This window comes from Tachysurus vachellii, chromosome 23 (assembly GCF_030014155.1).
Source record: "Tachysurus vachellii isolate PV-2020 chromosome 23, HZAU_Pvac_v1, whole genome shotgun sequence".
Classification (NCBI taxonomy): domain Eukaryota; kingdom Metazoa; phylum Chordata; class Actinopteri; order Siluriformes; family Bagridae; genus Tachysurus; species Tachysurus vachellii.
Window position 1 is genome coordinate 5588487 of NC_083482.1, and position 17500 is coordinate 5605986.

A 17500-nucleotide genomic window follows, 5' to 3' on the forward strand; every position below is an offset into this window, starting at 1 on the left:
CTTGCCACAGTCACTAGGTCACTGAGATCACATGTTCCTCCTTCATTCTGATGTTTTGATGTGAACTTTCACGGAAGTTGCTCAGATGCTTGAGCTATATCTGTATCTGCATGATTTTCTGCATTGTGCTGCTGAAGGGATTACTGTGGCACAATGGCACAATGTAAAAGCAGACAGTGTTTCTATGATTCACAGAGCTTTACTATTGCTATTGCAAGATACATATATCGTAAAGATTGCTAGAGAGACACAGAGGGATTGTAGAGTAGGACAGTCTCCAGAAATTCCTATACAAAGGCTGCAAAAAAGAAGAAAACCTGTATTTTCCAGCACCTGAATGTTTTGGTTTAGTTTCATGTCTACGATGTAGTTTTTGGGGTCTAGTTGGTCTGGATCCTCTGCTAAAACCTGGCAACCCTCTTAATGATATTAGCCGAGGTGCAATATATCTTATGTCCCTGTGTACTGTATGCGTATCGTTTTTCAGTACTGTCTATCACACAGACTGTTGTGTAGTCTATTGTGCTGTCTATTGATTTAATAACAGACTGTTGGATGCTTTACAATAACATATATTATTGTGCAATAATCCAACCATGTGAACGACATTTTGTGTGCAATTATCTCACTGTGAACTGACACTCATACAGGTTTATACGCATAGATTATTGTAGGTTTACTGTGCTGTCTGTTTCTTACTTGTAGGGACTGTTGATGGTTTTGTATCTACAACCGCACATAGGAGCTTTGGAGAAACACAGTTTTGTTATGCTATGCACACTCTGTTGTCTGGCTGAATGCCAATAAAGTTCACTTTGACTTTGACTTAGCTCACCTGCTCAGACAGAGGTGCTGGTCTCCACGAAGGACGGCTCTGTGTTGTGTACCTCGTAGAAGTCTACAGCAGAAGTCAAGTGCGACAGAATGTGAACTTTATTATGTTATTACTTATTAAAGTCTAAAGTCATGAACCACTTCTGCATGTGACTATATGACTGTTAGGGTTGGCCTGGACAATCTCTTATCGGAACACTAGGGGGTGTCTGGGATTGTTTGTTTGTATTTGGTTTTTTTGCGTTACATGTCTTTGTTTATGTTTTGTGCTTACGTGTTTGCCCTGCCCCATTCTCAGTCCCTTCCCTCCTCTGCAGAAATGTTCCCCATGTTTCTGTAATGAACCTTTTATTATTTATACCTGTTATGTTGTGTTTTGTTTTGCCCGAGTTCTTGTCATTGTTGGGTGTCCGGAGGAACAGGAGCATGCTGTTGAGGAAACCGGAGTAACCAGAGTAATATTTGTATTAATTCATTATTTATTTATTTATTTTAAATCATTTATTTATTTATTTATTTGTTTGTTTGTTTGTTTGTTTATTTATTTATTTAAATCCAATTTCTGTCTGCTATCCTTGCATTTGGGTCTGAGGCTGAGTCTGAGGAATGACTACATATTTTATTCGTGTGTGTGTCTACTTTGACAAAATCTGATGCTGACAACACAACGTGATGTAGTGAGATTCACCTGTAGAGCTATTTGACCATGTTAAACTATATTCTTTAAATGTTTTACATGTAACCAAAGCATTCAGGGGATGTGGTAACCTAGTGGTTAAGTTGTTGGACTACTGCTTAGCAGGTCATGAGTTCAAATCCCTGATCCACCAAGTTGTAACTGCTGGGCCCTGAACAAGTTACTGATCAATTACTCAGTTACTCAGTATAAAAGTGATATAAAAATGTCAGTCTCTCTGGATGAGGACGTCTGCCAAATGGCATAAATGTGAATGTTTGGGTGCCGCTATAACATGTATGTGTAAACACTCCAAATGATCCCAGACCACCCAAAAGAGTAGTGTTAATTTCGTCAGACGAGACGAAATATGTTCGTCAACAACCTTTTTTTCATGACTAAGACGAGACGATGACAAGACTGCACCACTGTCCAAAAACACTGACTAAGACTAAATTAACATGCATTATTGTTGACGAAAAAAGACGAGACGAAAATGTTTTGTATAAAATAAAAACTAAGATAAAATCTCTCTTCATTTTCGTCTACAAATGTCTCTGCTTTTTCATCAGCTGTTACGCCTTTAAAATATTCACAACGAGTTCGCGGCTTCGCGCTGTTTAGTGTGTGTAGAAACAATTCGTCCGAGCGCAAGTCCACCCCTGGTCTAGTCAGGCTTTTTGTGTTAAATTATATTTCCTGTCGCTGCACAGGCTCTTTTATTGTACATGACAGCTTATGTCCCGATGACCGGTATTTGTATTACGATTAAAAGCAGTATCAATAAAGTAAAAAATGTGATGTGCAGTCAAGTTCGAGTGTATGCACTGTTTAAACGAGTGTTCTCAACTTCTCACTGATACTTTTGTGATTCGCAGAGTTTTGACAGTTTTATAGCCTTGATATTGTTTCTTATTCAAAAGTGGTGACAGAAAAAACTGTAGGTGTGTGTGTGTATATATATATATATATATATATACACACATACCTACATTGCATTTAATGAGGCCTCGTTGTATTTATTCTTACAATAGATTCCAGATGTGGTCAAGCGACAATTTTTTGACTAAAACTAGACTAAAATTAAAAGACTTTTAGTCGACTAAAAATTGACTAAGATACCTTGAGTTTTCTTTTGACTAAAACTAGACTAAAATGACGGGACTTTTAGTCGACTAAAACTTGAACTAAAACTAAGACTAACAAAAAAAGATATGTGAATGACTAAATATGACTAAAACTAACAAGGACATTTGGCACAAGACTAAGACTAAGACTAAATTAAAAATAGGTGACGAAATTAACACTACAAAAGAGATGTGACTCATATCAACAGATAACTGTGGTCTGAGTTGCTGCTGTGAACCACAAGGTGTCTGAGGCCACATCAGTGCTGAAGACGACCACAAATAAAGCTGCTTCCCTTTTAAGTCCACTTCCACAGTGGCTTCACTTCTGACTCGCTTTAACTCGCTTTAGTTAGGTTCATTTTTAGTGCAATACATGCAACAATCTTTAAACGCAGAAAGCAAGTGATCTCGGATCACAAGACTCTGCAGTGGACAGTGAGGACAGCTGAGAAGATCATTGGGGTCTCCCTTCCCTCTATCATGGACATTTACACCACACGCTGCATGCGCAAAGCCAACAGCATTGTGGATGACCCCACACCCCTCACACACACTCTTCACCCTCCTGCCCTCTAGCATTCTGGCCCTCACGACAAGACTGTGTAACAGTTTCCTCCCACAAGCCATCAGACTCCTTAATAACTGAACTGAACTGTATTAGGCACAACATACACATGCACATCAACTGTATGGACTGCACACAACAACACCACATACACACACTTCCAATATACATCCATCAAACTGTTTACATGCGCTTTTGCACACTGTTTTTTTGCTCTTTCACATGCTGTCTCACATTTCAGTCATTTGCTGTTTTGCACAATACTTTACATTATCTCATGTAACTGCTGCTATAACACTGTGTTCATTCCAGTATTTCTGCACATCTAATATTGTTGAACATACAGTATTTACACTGGTCTGTGCTGTCTCTGTTTATTGTCTTTTGTGTAGTGTCTTGTATTTTTTGTTTGCACTGTCTTTTGTCCTGCTCTGTCTTGTCTGTCTTGTCCTGCACTGTTTGCACCAGGTTGCACAGATGCACTTTATGTATCTAGGACTAACTTACTAAGTCCTTATCTCTGTCTTTGTTTTATGTAGCACCAGGTCCTGGAGAAACATTGTCTCATTTCACTGTGTACTACAACAGCTGTATATGGTTGAAAGGACAATAAAAGCTTCTTGACTTGACTTGACTTGATTTGACTCGACTCGTGTTGTGGGAAGGACCGTAATTACAACACTGACCCCTGGTGGTCATGCGCTAATCCTACACAGCGCATAACAGGGCAATGCAGTGGTGTTTTTTTATGGAATAATAATAATAATAATAATAATAATAATAATAATAATAATAATAATAATAATAATAATAATAATATACCTACTTCAACTTTTATACAAGGATTTTAAAAACAGGAATAAATAACACAGAGACATAGGTTTGCTTCTGCAAATTTTTGTATTTTGCTTCATTCTAACACTACTTTGATATAATATAGACAGAAACTGACATAAGTTTGAAGCACAGAGAGAACCATGCAGCAAGAAAGCAAAACGTTCAGCATTAGGCCCAAAACCCCCACCCAGGCGTGTAGCGCATCAGAAATATAAAAATACATCCTCCATATTTACAGATAGAATTGACCATCAGTGTCATATGTACAAAACGCAACAAAAAAGGATGAGGACACAGGTGTTACCAACAATAATTACACTGAGAGTTGTTTTAAAGCATTTTCATGTATTCTAGACACTGATCTTAGCTTGAGTTATGGAAGTCTAAGGCAACTCTAGTAACTCTGAGCCAAGATCTTGAGCATTGTTGATCCTGGATTTAGCCCTGATGGACTAACTGGAGAGACAGAAAGAGTCAATTATGATATACTGTCTAACTGTCTAATTATTTTATACTCTACATTTTGATATTTTCTAACAAGACAAGACAAACACGTTCAGCCCGATTCAATAAAACTACAGGGCAGAAAACACAACAAAACCACCTCATGGACAGCAGCTTGATGTGGTTCATCTCATCATCTCATGACTAAATACAAAGCCATTTAAAGTTCATTACACAGAACAATAGTGACATGACACGTGATTTTTTTTTAGTTTTACAAGAATAATCAGCACTGGTGTCATGTACACGGTGTACAAACAACACGGTTACACCGTTAAACAACTGAAATGAGTTTTTATACGACTGTACATTTGAAATGTCTTCATTTCCACATTATCCAGATTCTCGTGTTCGTAACGTAAGGTATTTATCTGCGTTTTTGTCGGTCAGATTCTAGTAAAACCGTATTATAAAAAAAAGAACAATATTCTGCACAAAAGAAAGATTTTCAAACTATTCTGATGGCATTACTGCTGATTGTCCTGGTTCCAACCACCCTATATACAAAACGTTCTTTTCTTTATACAGAATAAAGATAACACAAAAACTGTTTAACAGTTATGACAAAAAAAGATCATGTAAAATTTACATCATCTAAAGCAATTATTTAAAAAAAAAAAAAAAAAGAACAAAATATTTCACTTTTCTTTTTTTGTGCATAAAATAAATATGCTCTTTTTGGAATGCTGACAATACTAGAATATATTACGGATACTTTAAATTCAGTACAAAGGCATCTAGAGTTCAAAATTTTAAAATAGTACAAAAAGAAAACAAAACTAAAAATACCTTTTATTCATTTTCAGTAAGCTAAAAGAATCTAAGATTGAAGACTTGGAGGTTAAGAAAATAGTAAATCTTAAATATGACTACATGGAAAAAAAACAACAACTTGAAGGCACTTAAATCAATTAGTTTTCCTAGTGCAAAACAAGTGCAGTCCAGCTTTAACTCGATGCATCAACTGTTTTTGTGTTGTAGTGATTTAAAAAACGAAGAAGAAGATGAAGAAGAATTCGCTGCTTTTAAATAAAGTAAGGGTGGCGTTTAGTGCCAGGAGTATTAAACATGACAGTCCATAGGCATAATATTCAGTTTCATAATGGAAAGGGTAGAAAATTTTTTTAAGTATGTCTGTTAAAATGAAACAAATCGCTACGTCTGATGTTTCTGTTTAGATTCGTCGTGTACGAGTGGGAGATGTTTAGAGGAGGTGAAAATATCTGGCGCTCGGCTGGAATTTGTTGGAAATTTGGAGTGAGATTTTCAGAGCTTTGGCCAATCGTGCCAGTCATAAAAGACTGCAGAAGAAGTTGGAGCAAAAGCTTGTCTTTAGTTTAACACCACTGGCACATAAAATGATCTCTGTTGTGAAAGTTAAAAAAAGAAGAAAAGAAAAGTGAAGAGAAGAGAAGTGAATGCTCAGAACACCAGGCACCTGTTACTACACCATTACTGCTGTGGGGTTTTTTTTTTTTTTTTTAGAAAAAGGAACAGAAATGAAGGGAAATCTTTGCAGGAAGAAGACAGTTTGGTGTGGTTTTATAGAGAAAAGCTTTTCTCAGTTTCTCCCTCAATCAGTCCGTTCCCTTTTCTTCTCTGCGTCTGCTCTCGCCTTATTTATTTCTCTCTGTCTTCCTTTTGCATGTCGGTGTGTTCAGGCTGCGTGTCTGAGAGTGGTGTATGACGTCTCAGGTTTGTAAAGTGAAAGAGTGGTAACACTTGGGAGCGCCACCGGGAGTAGGGCCTGGATGGTGTGGGGTCAAAGGTCAGCGGAGGCCTGCGGGATGTAGGCAGCTCCGCTCAGAGGGGTTAGAAATATTCATCCCCTCCATCAGGATCATGCTCTCTAAAAAGGAAAAAACAAACAAATAAATAAATAAAAGACAGAAAGAAATATGTTCATGTAGACATGATGAAACAATCTGGCAACCTGGAGCCTGTGTCAGGAAATTCAATCACAATATGGATGATGCTATGGGGAGGAAACCTGAGTACCCAGAAGGAACCCCGAAACAGAGAGAGAACAAACTCCACACACACACACACACACACACACACACACACAAACCTGGTGGAGGCAGGAATCGAACCCCCCAATCAATCCCCTCCGTAAGACTGTAGAACATAAATGTGACCTGGACATGAGCCTTTATTTAGGAGTAAACTGAACACAATCCTGGAGACTCTCACTTCCGTTCAATAAGCTGTCCATTCGTTATACTAATATCTAGTGTTATCACTATCTCTGTAAATGTAATTCTTTCTCTTTTTCTTTCTCTCTCTCTCTCTCTCTCTCTCTCTCTCTCTCTCTCTCACACACACACACACACACACACACACACAGAGCTTGGCTAAAGTCACATGACTTTCTCTTGTGGAAATATATAGGAAAAGGTACATTTTTTTATTCAGTGTTGTGTGAGATTGGTAACATGTATGCAAGTTGCAAGTGTGTGTGTGTGTGTGTGTGTGTGTGTGTATTCTGCTCACCGTGTATGGTAGTGTTGTTCTCGGTGGAGGAGAGGGGTGCCACTGCTGTTCTTGTTGGACTGTGCTGGGTTCAGATATGAGCTGATGTGAGTGTGTGTCTGCTTGTGGGTCTCTTTCAGGTCCTGTGTGTATTGGTGTGGCACCCCCTCCCCACTCTTTACACTCAGCATGCTCCTGTGGCTGTTCTCCAGCGGGGAACTCTCCTCATAGAAGAGCAAGCTGCGGGAGCGGACTGCAAACACACAGATACACACACACAATAAATACACGGAACACATACATAATAGAAACTCTAAATAACAGCAGAGCTAGTACGAGCTCTCGTGTAAAAAATAGCTGCACCGTGTAAAATGTGTTAGTGTGTCTTCTTCTTCTCAGTAACATCATCATAATCATCAACAACAATAATAACTTTTTGTTATTGTTAGTAATTCATTTAATATTAGTGTTGTTGGTTAGTCTCACATGGGTCTCGCATGGGTTACTGACATATTATGCATTAATGTATTATTATTATTATTATTGTGTGTGTGTGTGTGTGTGTTGTGTGTGTGTGTGTGTGTGTGTTTAGCATTTGCAGAACTACATGCATTGACTCAGACCTGAGTTGATCTTTAGTAACTATAGCAACACAGCCAGCCTTCCTCAAAATAGAGGAATAGCAGAGAGATGATGTTTAGAAGTGTGTGTGTGTGTGTGTGTGTGTGTGTGTGTGTGTGTGTGTGTGTGTGTGTGTGTGATGAGAGAAAAGCCTAGTGAGGGTTATAGTTTGATATCTCAGCATGAAACATTAAACATTAATCACAGAGTGAGTCCCAAGATCTCAGTGGTGGGACCATAGAGAGGGAGAGAGCGAGACAGAGGAAGACAAAAACGGACAGAGAGAGACAGAGACAGACAGAAAAAACAGACAACAACAGACAAAAAGATAGAGAGTGAATCAGACAGACAGACAGACAGAGAGAGTGAATCAGACAGACAGACAGAGTGAATCAGACAGACAGACAGAGAGAATCAGAAAGACAGACAGAGACAGAGAGAGTGAATCAGACAGACAGACAGACAGACAGACAGACAGACAGAGAGAGTGAATCAGACAGACAGACAGACAGACAGACAGACAGACAGAGAGAGTGAATCAGACAGAAAGACAGAGAGAGTGAATCAGACAGACAGACAGACAGATAGATTGAATCAGACAGACAGAGACAGAGAGGGAGAATCAGACAGACAGACAGAGAGAGAGAGAATCAGAAAGACAGACATAGACAGAGAGAGTGAATCAGACAGACAGACAGACAGAGAGAGTGAATCAGACAGACAGACAGAGAGAGTGAATCATACAGACAGACAGAGAGAATCAGAAAGACAGACAGAGACAGAGAGAGTGAATCAGACAGACAGACAGACAGACAGACAGACAGACAGAGAGAGTGAATCAGACAGAAAGACAGAGAGAGTGAATCAGACAGACAGACAGACAGATAGATTGAATCAGACAGACAGAGACAGAGAGGGAGAATCAGACAGACAGACAGAGAGAGAGAGAATCAGAAAGACAGACATAGACAGAGAGAGTGAATCAGACAGACAGACAGACAGAGAGAGTGAATCAGACAGACAGACAGAGAGAGTGAATCATACAGACAGACAGACAGACAGAGAGAGTGAATCAGACAGACAGACAGACAGAGAGAGTGAATCATACAGACAGACAGACAGAGAGAGTGAATCAGACAGACAGACAAAGACAGAGAGAGAGTGAAGCAGCGGACAGACAGACAGACAGAGAGAATGAATTAGACAGACAGACAGACAGACAGACAGACAGACGGACAGAGACAGAGAGAGTGAATTAGACAGACACACAGACATACAGAGTGAACAGACAGACAGACAGAGACAAAGAGTGAATCAACCAGACAGACAGACAGACATAGTGAATCAGACAGACAGACAGACAGACAGAAAGACATACAGACAGACAGAGACAGAGAGGCAGAGGCAGGCAGAAGACGACAGAGACAGGCAGACAGAAACAGAGACAGACAGAGGGAATCAGACAGACAGACAGACAGACAGACAGACAGACAGACAGAGTGAATCAGACAGACACACAGACCGAGACAGAGAGAGTAAATTAGACAGACAGACCAAGACAGAGAGAGTAAATTAGACAGACCGACAGACAGACAGACCGAGAGAGAGAGTGAATCAGACAGACAGACAGAGACAGGGAATCAGACAGACAGAGACAGACAGACAGAGAGACAGACAGACAGAGAGACAGACAGACAGAGAGAGAGGTACAGTAGTTTTTACAGTGGATTGTGTTGGATGTAATGTGCTGTGAGATGACAGTGAAAGCACTGCATTATATCAGTAGTCTAACATCTGACACGTACCCTGGCTGGTGGTGTAGAGGTGAGTTGCGGGAAGCGGGCCGGACTTCACCGTGTGTGATGGTGAGGATGAGGAGGAGGAAGAAGAGTAGAGGGAGAGCTCAGGCAGGCAGGGAGCCAGTGAGCCCAAAACCAGCACAAAACACAGCGCCACCACCTGGCCGAGAGGAGGAACCACACACACGGTGAGAGCGCCGCTCCGCCGCACCCAGCTAATCTAGAGTCAGTGTGACACTCACTCACTCACACGTTCACTTACACTCACTCACTTACACATTCACTCACACTCACTCACTCACACGTTCACTTGCACTCACTCACTCACACGTTCACTTACACTCACTCACTCACACGTTCACTTACACTCACTCACTTACACATTCACTCACACTCACTCACTCACACGTTCACTTACACTCACTCACTCACACGTTCACTTACACTCACTCACTTACACATTCACTCACACTCACTCACACGTTCACTTACACTCACTCACTCACACGTTCACTTACACTCACTCACTTACACATTCACTCACACTCACTCACACGTTCACTTACACTCACTCACTCACACGTTCACTTACACTCACTCACTTACACGTTCACTTACACTCACTCACTCACACGTTCACTTACACTCACTCACTTACACATTCACTCACACTCACTCACACGTTCACTTACACTCACTCACTTACACATTCACTCACACTCACTCACTCACACATTCACTCACACTCACTCACTCACACATTCACTTACACTCACTCACTCACACATTCACTTACACTCACTCACTTACACATTCACTCACACTCACTCACACGTTCACTTACACTCACTCACTCACACGTTCACTTACACTCACTCACTCACACGTTCACTTACACTCACTCACTCACACGTTCACTTACACTCACTCACTTACACATTCACTCACACTCACTCACACGTTCACTTACACTCACTCACTCACACGTTCACTTACACTCACTCACTTACACGTTCACTTACACTCACTCACTCACACGTTCACTTACACTCACTCACTTACACGTTCACTTACACTCACTCACTCACACGTTCACTTACACTCACTCACTTACACATTCACTCACACTCACTCACTCACACATTCACTCACACTCACTCACTCACACATTCACTCACACTCACTCACTCACACATACACTTACACTCACTCACACGTTCACTTACACTCACTCACTCACACATGCATCACACTCCACTCACTCACACATTCACTTAACTCACTCACTTCACATTCCACTCACACATTCACTCACACTAACATTTACTCACTCACACATTCACTTACACTCACACACTCACACATTCACATCACACTCATCCACTTCCCGCCCCTTCCATCACTCACACATACACTCACGCTCCACTCATCACTTACACAGTCACTCACACTCACTCACTCACACATTCACTCACACTCACTCGTCACACATTCACTCACACATCAATCACTCACACTAACACTTACACTCACTCACACGTTCACTGACACTCACTCACTCACACGTTTCAATACACTCACTCACACATTTCACTCACACTCACTCACTCACACATTCACTCACACTCACTCACACATTCACTTACACTCACTCACTCACACATTCACTCACACTCACTCACTCACTCACTCACTCACACATTCACTTACACTCACTCACTCACACATTCACTCACACTCACTCACTCACACATTCACTCACACTCACTCACTCACACATTCACTCACACTCACTCACTCACACATTCACTCACTCAATCTCACTCACTCACTCACTTTCACGTCACTACACTCACTCACACACATTTGCTCACTCACTCACTCACTCACTCACTCACTCACACGTTCACTCACTCACTCACTCACACGTTCACTCACTCACTCACTCATTCACTCACACACTCACTCACACGTTCACTCACACTCACATTTACTCACTCACACATTCACTCACACTCACTCACTCACACATACACTTACACTCACTCACACGTTCACTTACACTCACTCACTCACACGTTCACTTACACTCACTCACACATTCACTCACACTCACTCACTCACACATTCACTCACACTCACTCACACATTCACTCATACTCACTCACACATTCACTCACACTCACTCACTCACACATTCACTTACACTCACTCACTCACACATTAACTCACACTCACTCACTCACACATTCACTCACACTCACTCACACATTCACTCACACTCACTCACTCACACATTCACTCACACTCACTCACTTACACATTCACTCACACTCACTCACACATTCACTCACACTCACTCACTCACACATTCACTCACACTCACTCACTCACACATTCACTCACACTCACTCACTTACACATTCACTCACACTCACTCACTCACTTACACGTTCACTCATACTCACTCACTCACTTGCACTTTCACTCAGACTCACTCACTCACACACATTTGCTCAATCACTCACTCACTCACTCACTCACTCACACGTTCACTCACTCACTCACTCACACGTTCACTCACTCACTCACTCATTCACTCACACTCACACTCACATTTACTCACTCACACATTCACTTACACTCACTCACTCACACATTCACTCACACTCACTCACTCACACATTCACTTACACTCACTCACTCACACATTCACTCACACTCACTCACTCACACATTCACTTACACTCACTCACTCACACATTCACTCACACTCACTCACTCACACATTCACTTACACTCACTCACTTACACATTCACTCACACATTCACTCACACTCACATTTACTCACTCACACATTCACTTACACTCACTCACTCACACATTCACTTACACTGACTCACTCACACATTCACTCACACTCACTCACTCACTCACACATTCACTTACACTCACTCACTCACACATTCACTCACACTCACTCACACATTCACTTACACTCACACTCACACATTCACTCACACTCACTCACTCACTCACACATTCACTCACTCACTCACACATTCACTCACACTCACTCACTCACACATTCACTTACACTCACTCACTCACACATTCACTCACACTCACTCACTCACACATTCACTTACACTCACTCACTTACACATTCACTCACACATTCACTCACACTCACATTTACTCACTCACACATTCACTTACACTCACTCACTCACACATTCACTCACACTCACTCACTCACACATTCACTTACACTCACTCACTCACACATTCACTCACACTCACTCACTCACACATTCACTCACACTCACTCACACATTCACTCACACTCACTCACTCACTCACACATTCACTTACACTCACTCACTTACACATTCACTCACACTCACTCACTCACACGTTCACTCACACTCACTCACTCACACGTTCACTCACTCACTCACTCACACGTTCACTCACACTCACACATTTACTCACTCACACTCACTCACACATTCACTCACACTCACTCACTCACACGTTCACTCACACTCACTCACTCACACGTTCACTTACACTCACTCACACACATTAACTCACTCACAATCACTCACTCATACACTCACACACATTTACTCACTCACTCACATATTCACACACACATTCACTCACTCATTTACTCAATCACTCATTTACTCAATCACACACTCATTCACTTACGCATTCACTCACTCACACACATTTACTCACTCACTCACATATTCACACACATTCACTCACTCACAATCACTCACTCACACATTCACTCACTCACACATTCACTCACACTCACTCACTCATACATTCACTCACTCACACACATTTACTCACTCACATATTCACACACATTCACTCACTCATTTACTCAATCACTCACTCGTTCACTCACACATTCACTCACTCACACATTTACTCAATCACTCACTCGTTCACTCACACATTCACTCACACTCACTCACTAACACGTTCACTCACGCACTCTCTAACACACTAACACACTCACTCACTCACTCGCTATGTTCACACCACTTTAATAAGCCATTTTGTTACTGTGGGATTGTAGATTATTTTAACTTCTACTACAGCTAAGTGAGAAGGCAAACAGTACGCTCAGAGGAGAGTGCTCTTCCCTATTCCATAGCACTCCAATCAGGACACTGATTCTCTCCACACTGAGTGGACTTTAGGTCCTAATTTGCTGAAAGCTCCAGAGAATAAACGTGACTCTAGATCAGACCATCACGTTACAGTACACACACTACACACTGCACTAGCATGCTAATTCCACAGATCAGCTGTGGGGTAGAGTAATAAACTTATAAAAGATAAATAGTTATATGAATTAGTGTGTAAGAGATTATTAAAGACCTTAAGCTTACATTTGAGTAATTCTATTTGTGTGAAACATACAGAGAGAGAGAATGAGAGAGAGAGAGAGAGAGAGAGAGAGAGAGAGAGAGCACGAGAGAGAGCACGAGAGAGAGCACAAGAGAGAGAGAGCAAGCAAGAGAGCACGAGAGAGAGAGCACAAGAGAGAGAGAGCGGGCAAGAGAGCACGAGAGAGAGAGAGAGAGAGAGAGAGAGAGAGAGAGAGAGAGAGAGAGAGAGAGAGAGAGAGAGAGAGAGAGAGAGAGAGAGAGAGAGAGAGAGAGAGAGCACGAGAGAGAGAGAGCGAGCAAGAGAGCACGAGAGAGAGAGAGAGAGAGAGAGAGAGAGAGAGAGAGAGAGAGAGAGAGAGAGAGAGAGAGAGAGAGAGAGATTTATCAATTTGTGTTTTATGTACATATTGAATTGGGGGAATAAAATCAAATAAAATCAGGTAGATAGATAGATAGATAGATAGATAGATAGATAGATAGATAGATAGATAGATAGATAGATAGATAGATAGATAGATAGATAGATAGATAGATAGAGCTATAACATGCAGATAAGCATGAATAATTGTTGTTGATGACAGTGGGTGTGTTCACATTTCTTTGTAACTGTTTGGTTGGTGCATGATGCTTTGTACACAGGACAGTCCCACACACACACACACACACACACACACACACACACACACACAATGTGACTTTTGCCTCCCACCTTATAAAACAGACACAAGAACTTGAGGATAGTGAAAAAGAGAAAGAAACAACATACCATGAGACAGGTTCCAGTCTGTGTGGAGGCCATTTTACAGGAGCGAGGCACTTTGCCACTTACAAGTGCCTGAAGCTTCTGTAACTGCTGCAGCAAAGACCTGCGGAAAGAAAAGCAGGATTTTAAGAGAATGATACTGTGTGTCTGTGAGCGTCCATCAACCTTTAATCAAGTTAATGATCCATTTATCCTCATTTCATTCCACTCAGGTGAGAGCTGGTGGAAACACATAGTAGTAATAAAGGAAAAGGTGAAGAAACACTTTCTTCCACTTTTTTCTTTCTTTCTACTGCAGTGAACATCTTTCTGTCTGAAAAGTTTCTACTGCTTTGGCCTGTTTCTTTATTCTGCTTCCCCTAACAGTCTAATTACACATGCAATATCACTCTGTGTATACAGTAAAATAGCGCCCTCTGGTGTACAAACACCGCCAGCACAAATACAGATGAATGTAATGTGAGCTGCCTGCAGAAGCAGGACTCAAATTCTGTGAACTCTCCAAAAACATCAATCAAACTAAAATGAACTCATAGAAAACACCACCTGTCTAATCTATTTTTCCCAAATATGAGCTGAGGTTATGAGATTTCTTGCTTTTTTCATTACAGAGAGGTTTTCCTTACAGTTCGTGCTCATTCAGACTCAAGTCTATAGTCTAAGAATAACACTGAGCTGAAAAAGAATTTGTGTCTCTTTCCATTTAAACTCCATCACTCTCTCAGTCTCACACTAAAACCCTGAAACCCACTGGATCTTCTCTCAAAACAAGTCAGTGGCCAAGACATAATCTTTCCCCTGCAGCCCTTCTGCTCTCTCTCTCTCTCTCTCTCTCTCTCTCTGTGTGTGTGTGTGTGTGTGTGTGTGTGTGTGTGGGTTTGTTCTGAACTATGTCTAACTAATGACCTGTTACATAAAATAGCTCTAATTTGTCTGCTTTGGCAATAAAGTACACTCTTTATCCAAATCAGATGTTTTATAAGACCTGAAGTATCTTGGAATTAAACTCTAATCTGCCAATTGACAAACATTGATCTTACTTATTCAGTCACTTTTAAGTTCAAAATTTATTCTTTTATGTTTATCCAAATTGATTTAATTATGTATTAATCCTGTGGTGCACAAATATGCTTTGATTTCTCCTTCTCGTGCTGTTTAGAACAATTAAACCTGACACACATACATAAATATCTAAATATATGAGTGTTTATCACACATTCATATGTGATAACTTACTTACTAGAATTATATATGATTAAGCTGTATAAAAGGAGAACATTTACATTAGGTTTATGTTAGGAGGCCCTGAGATTGAACACCAGTGTGAAATAATATGGAGGGACATGAGTTAAGTGGGTTACATTTTTCACTACACTTAAAAAAAAAGGAATTTGTAATAGGGGGCACGGTGGCTTAGTGGTTAGCACGTTCGCCACACACCTCCAGGGTTGGGGGTTCGATTCCCGCCTCCGACTTGTGTGTGGAGTTTGCATGTTCTCCCCGTGCCTCGGGGGTTTCCTCCGGGTACTCTGGTTTCCTCCCACGGTCCAAAGACATGCATGGTAGGTTGATTGGCATCTCTGGAAAAATTGTCCGTAGTGTGTAAATGACAAAGTGTGTGATTGCGATGGGTTGGCACTCCGTCCAGGGTGTATCCTGCCTTAATGCCCGATGACGCCTGAGATGCACATGCTCCCCGTGACCCGAGGTAGTTCGGATAAAGCAGTAGAAAATGAGAGTGAGTGAGTGAATTTGTAATAATAATAAAAAAAAAAATAGATCGACGTCCACTGCGGTACCACCATATCCCACTAGGGGGCTGCAGGTGCCCTGAACACAATCCCTACACTTCATAACAGAGAAATAGTTTCTCTAATTATGCTTCTTCTTTTAATACATCAATACATCAGTAAATTCACACATAAGTCTTTAGAGGTTACACATGATTATGACAATAAATAAATAAATATATAACTAACTAAATAAATAAATCCTCCAGAATCGACTTGTTGATGATGGAGGTCAGTGGAGAAAGGTGAAGAACTGACAGAAAGGCCAGAATTTCATTCAGATAATCACTCTTTACAACCATGTGGAGCAAAAAAGCATCTCCAGGCAGATGTGCTACAGCAGCAGAAGAGCATCTCAAGTTTCTCTCCTGTCACATAAGACCAGGAATCTGAGGCCACAAGTAGGAATAGAGTCACCAAAACTGGACAGAAAAAGTCTAGGCACCATAATTTGTTAGAAATTCAGCAGACACACTTATCCAGAGAAACTTGAGTTATTGTTTAATTTTATACAACTGAGCAATAGAGGGTTAAGGGCCTTGCTCATGGGCCCAGCAGTGACAGCCAGGGGGACCTGGGATTTGAACTCGCAACGTTCTACCTGGTAGTCCAACACCTTAACCATCAGGCTACTACATCGTCCTTATATTCAAGTTATATTAATTTGTCCTTAATGTTGTCTTTTTTTGCCCTTTGCATTCTTCTCTTCATTCTCTCAGTCACTCACTACCACACACTCCTTCACTCTCACTTCTCTAGAGATTTATTTTTGGCACATCCCCAAAAACATTCTCGCTTCAGTGGATGAACGGATCACCTCCATACTGTGGACTTGTACCTTCTAAGAACTGCTGCTGTCCTGAGCTCATCCACAGACCGAGGCATCGGCTCACAGTGAACATCCCTGTAACACACTCAGTAATGTCTGACTCTGCTTTTCTACACCTGCTGAACTGATTTATAATCTCACTGCGATCAGGTGAGACGCCCAAGAGGATGGAACACTTCTGAGTCTGGTTTCCTCCTTATTCCAGCATCAGGGAGATTTTAGTTTCCACTGATTTCATTCATCTTGGTTCATCAGTTTGTAGTA

General features: G+C 41.1%; 1 protein-coding gene across 1 annotated transcript in view; it reads right to left on the reverse strand.

Moving 5' to 3' along the window:
* Positions 1-4086: 4086 nt before the first annotated feature.
* creb3l1 (cAMP responsive element binding protein 3-like 1) overlaps positions 4087-17500 on the reverse strand; it is a 40130-nt gene continuing 26716 nt past the window's right edge. Inside the window, exons 9-12 of the mRNA XM_060859585.1 lie at positions 14621-14720; positions 9445-9598; positions 7040-7271; positions 4087-6395 (exon numbers count right to left, since the gene is read on the reverse strand). Coding sequence (XP_060715568.1) covers positions 6359-6395; positions 7040-7271; positions 9445-9598; positions 14621-14720 — 523 coding nt within the window. The 3' untranslated portion in view covers positions 4087-6358. The remainder of the gene's footprint in view (positions 6396-7039; positions 7272-9444; positions 9599-14620; positions 14721-17500) is intronic.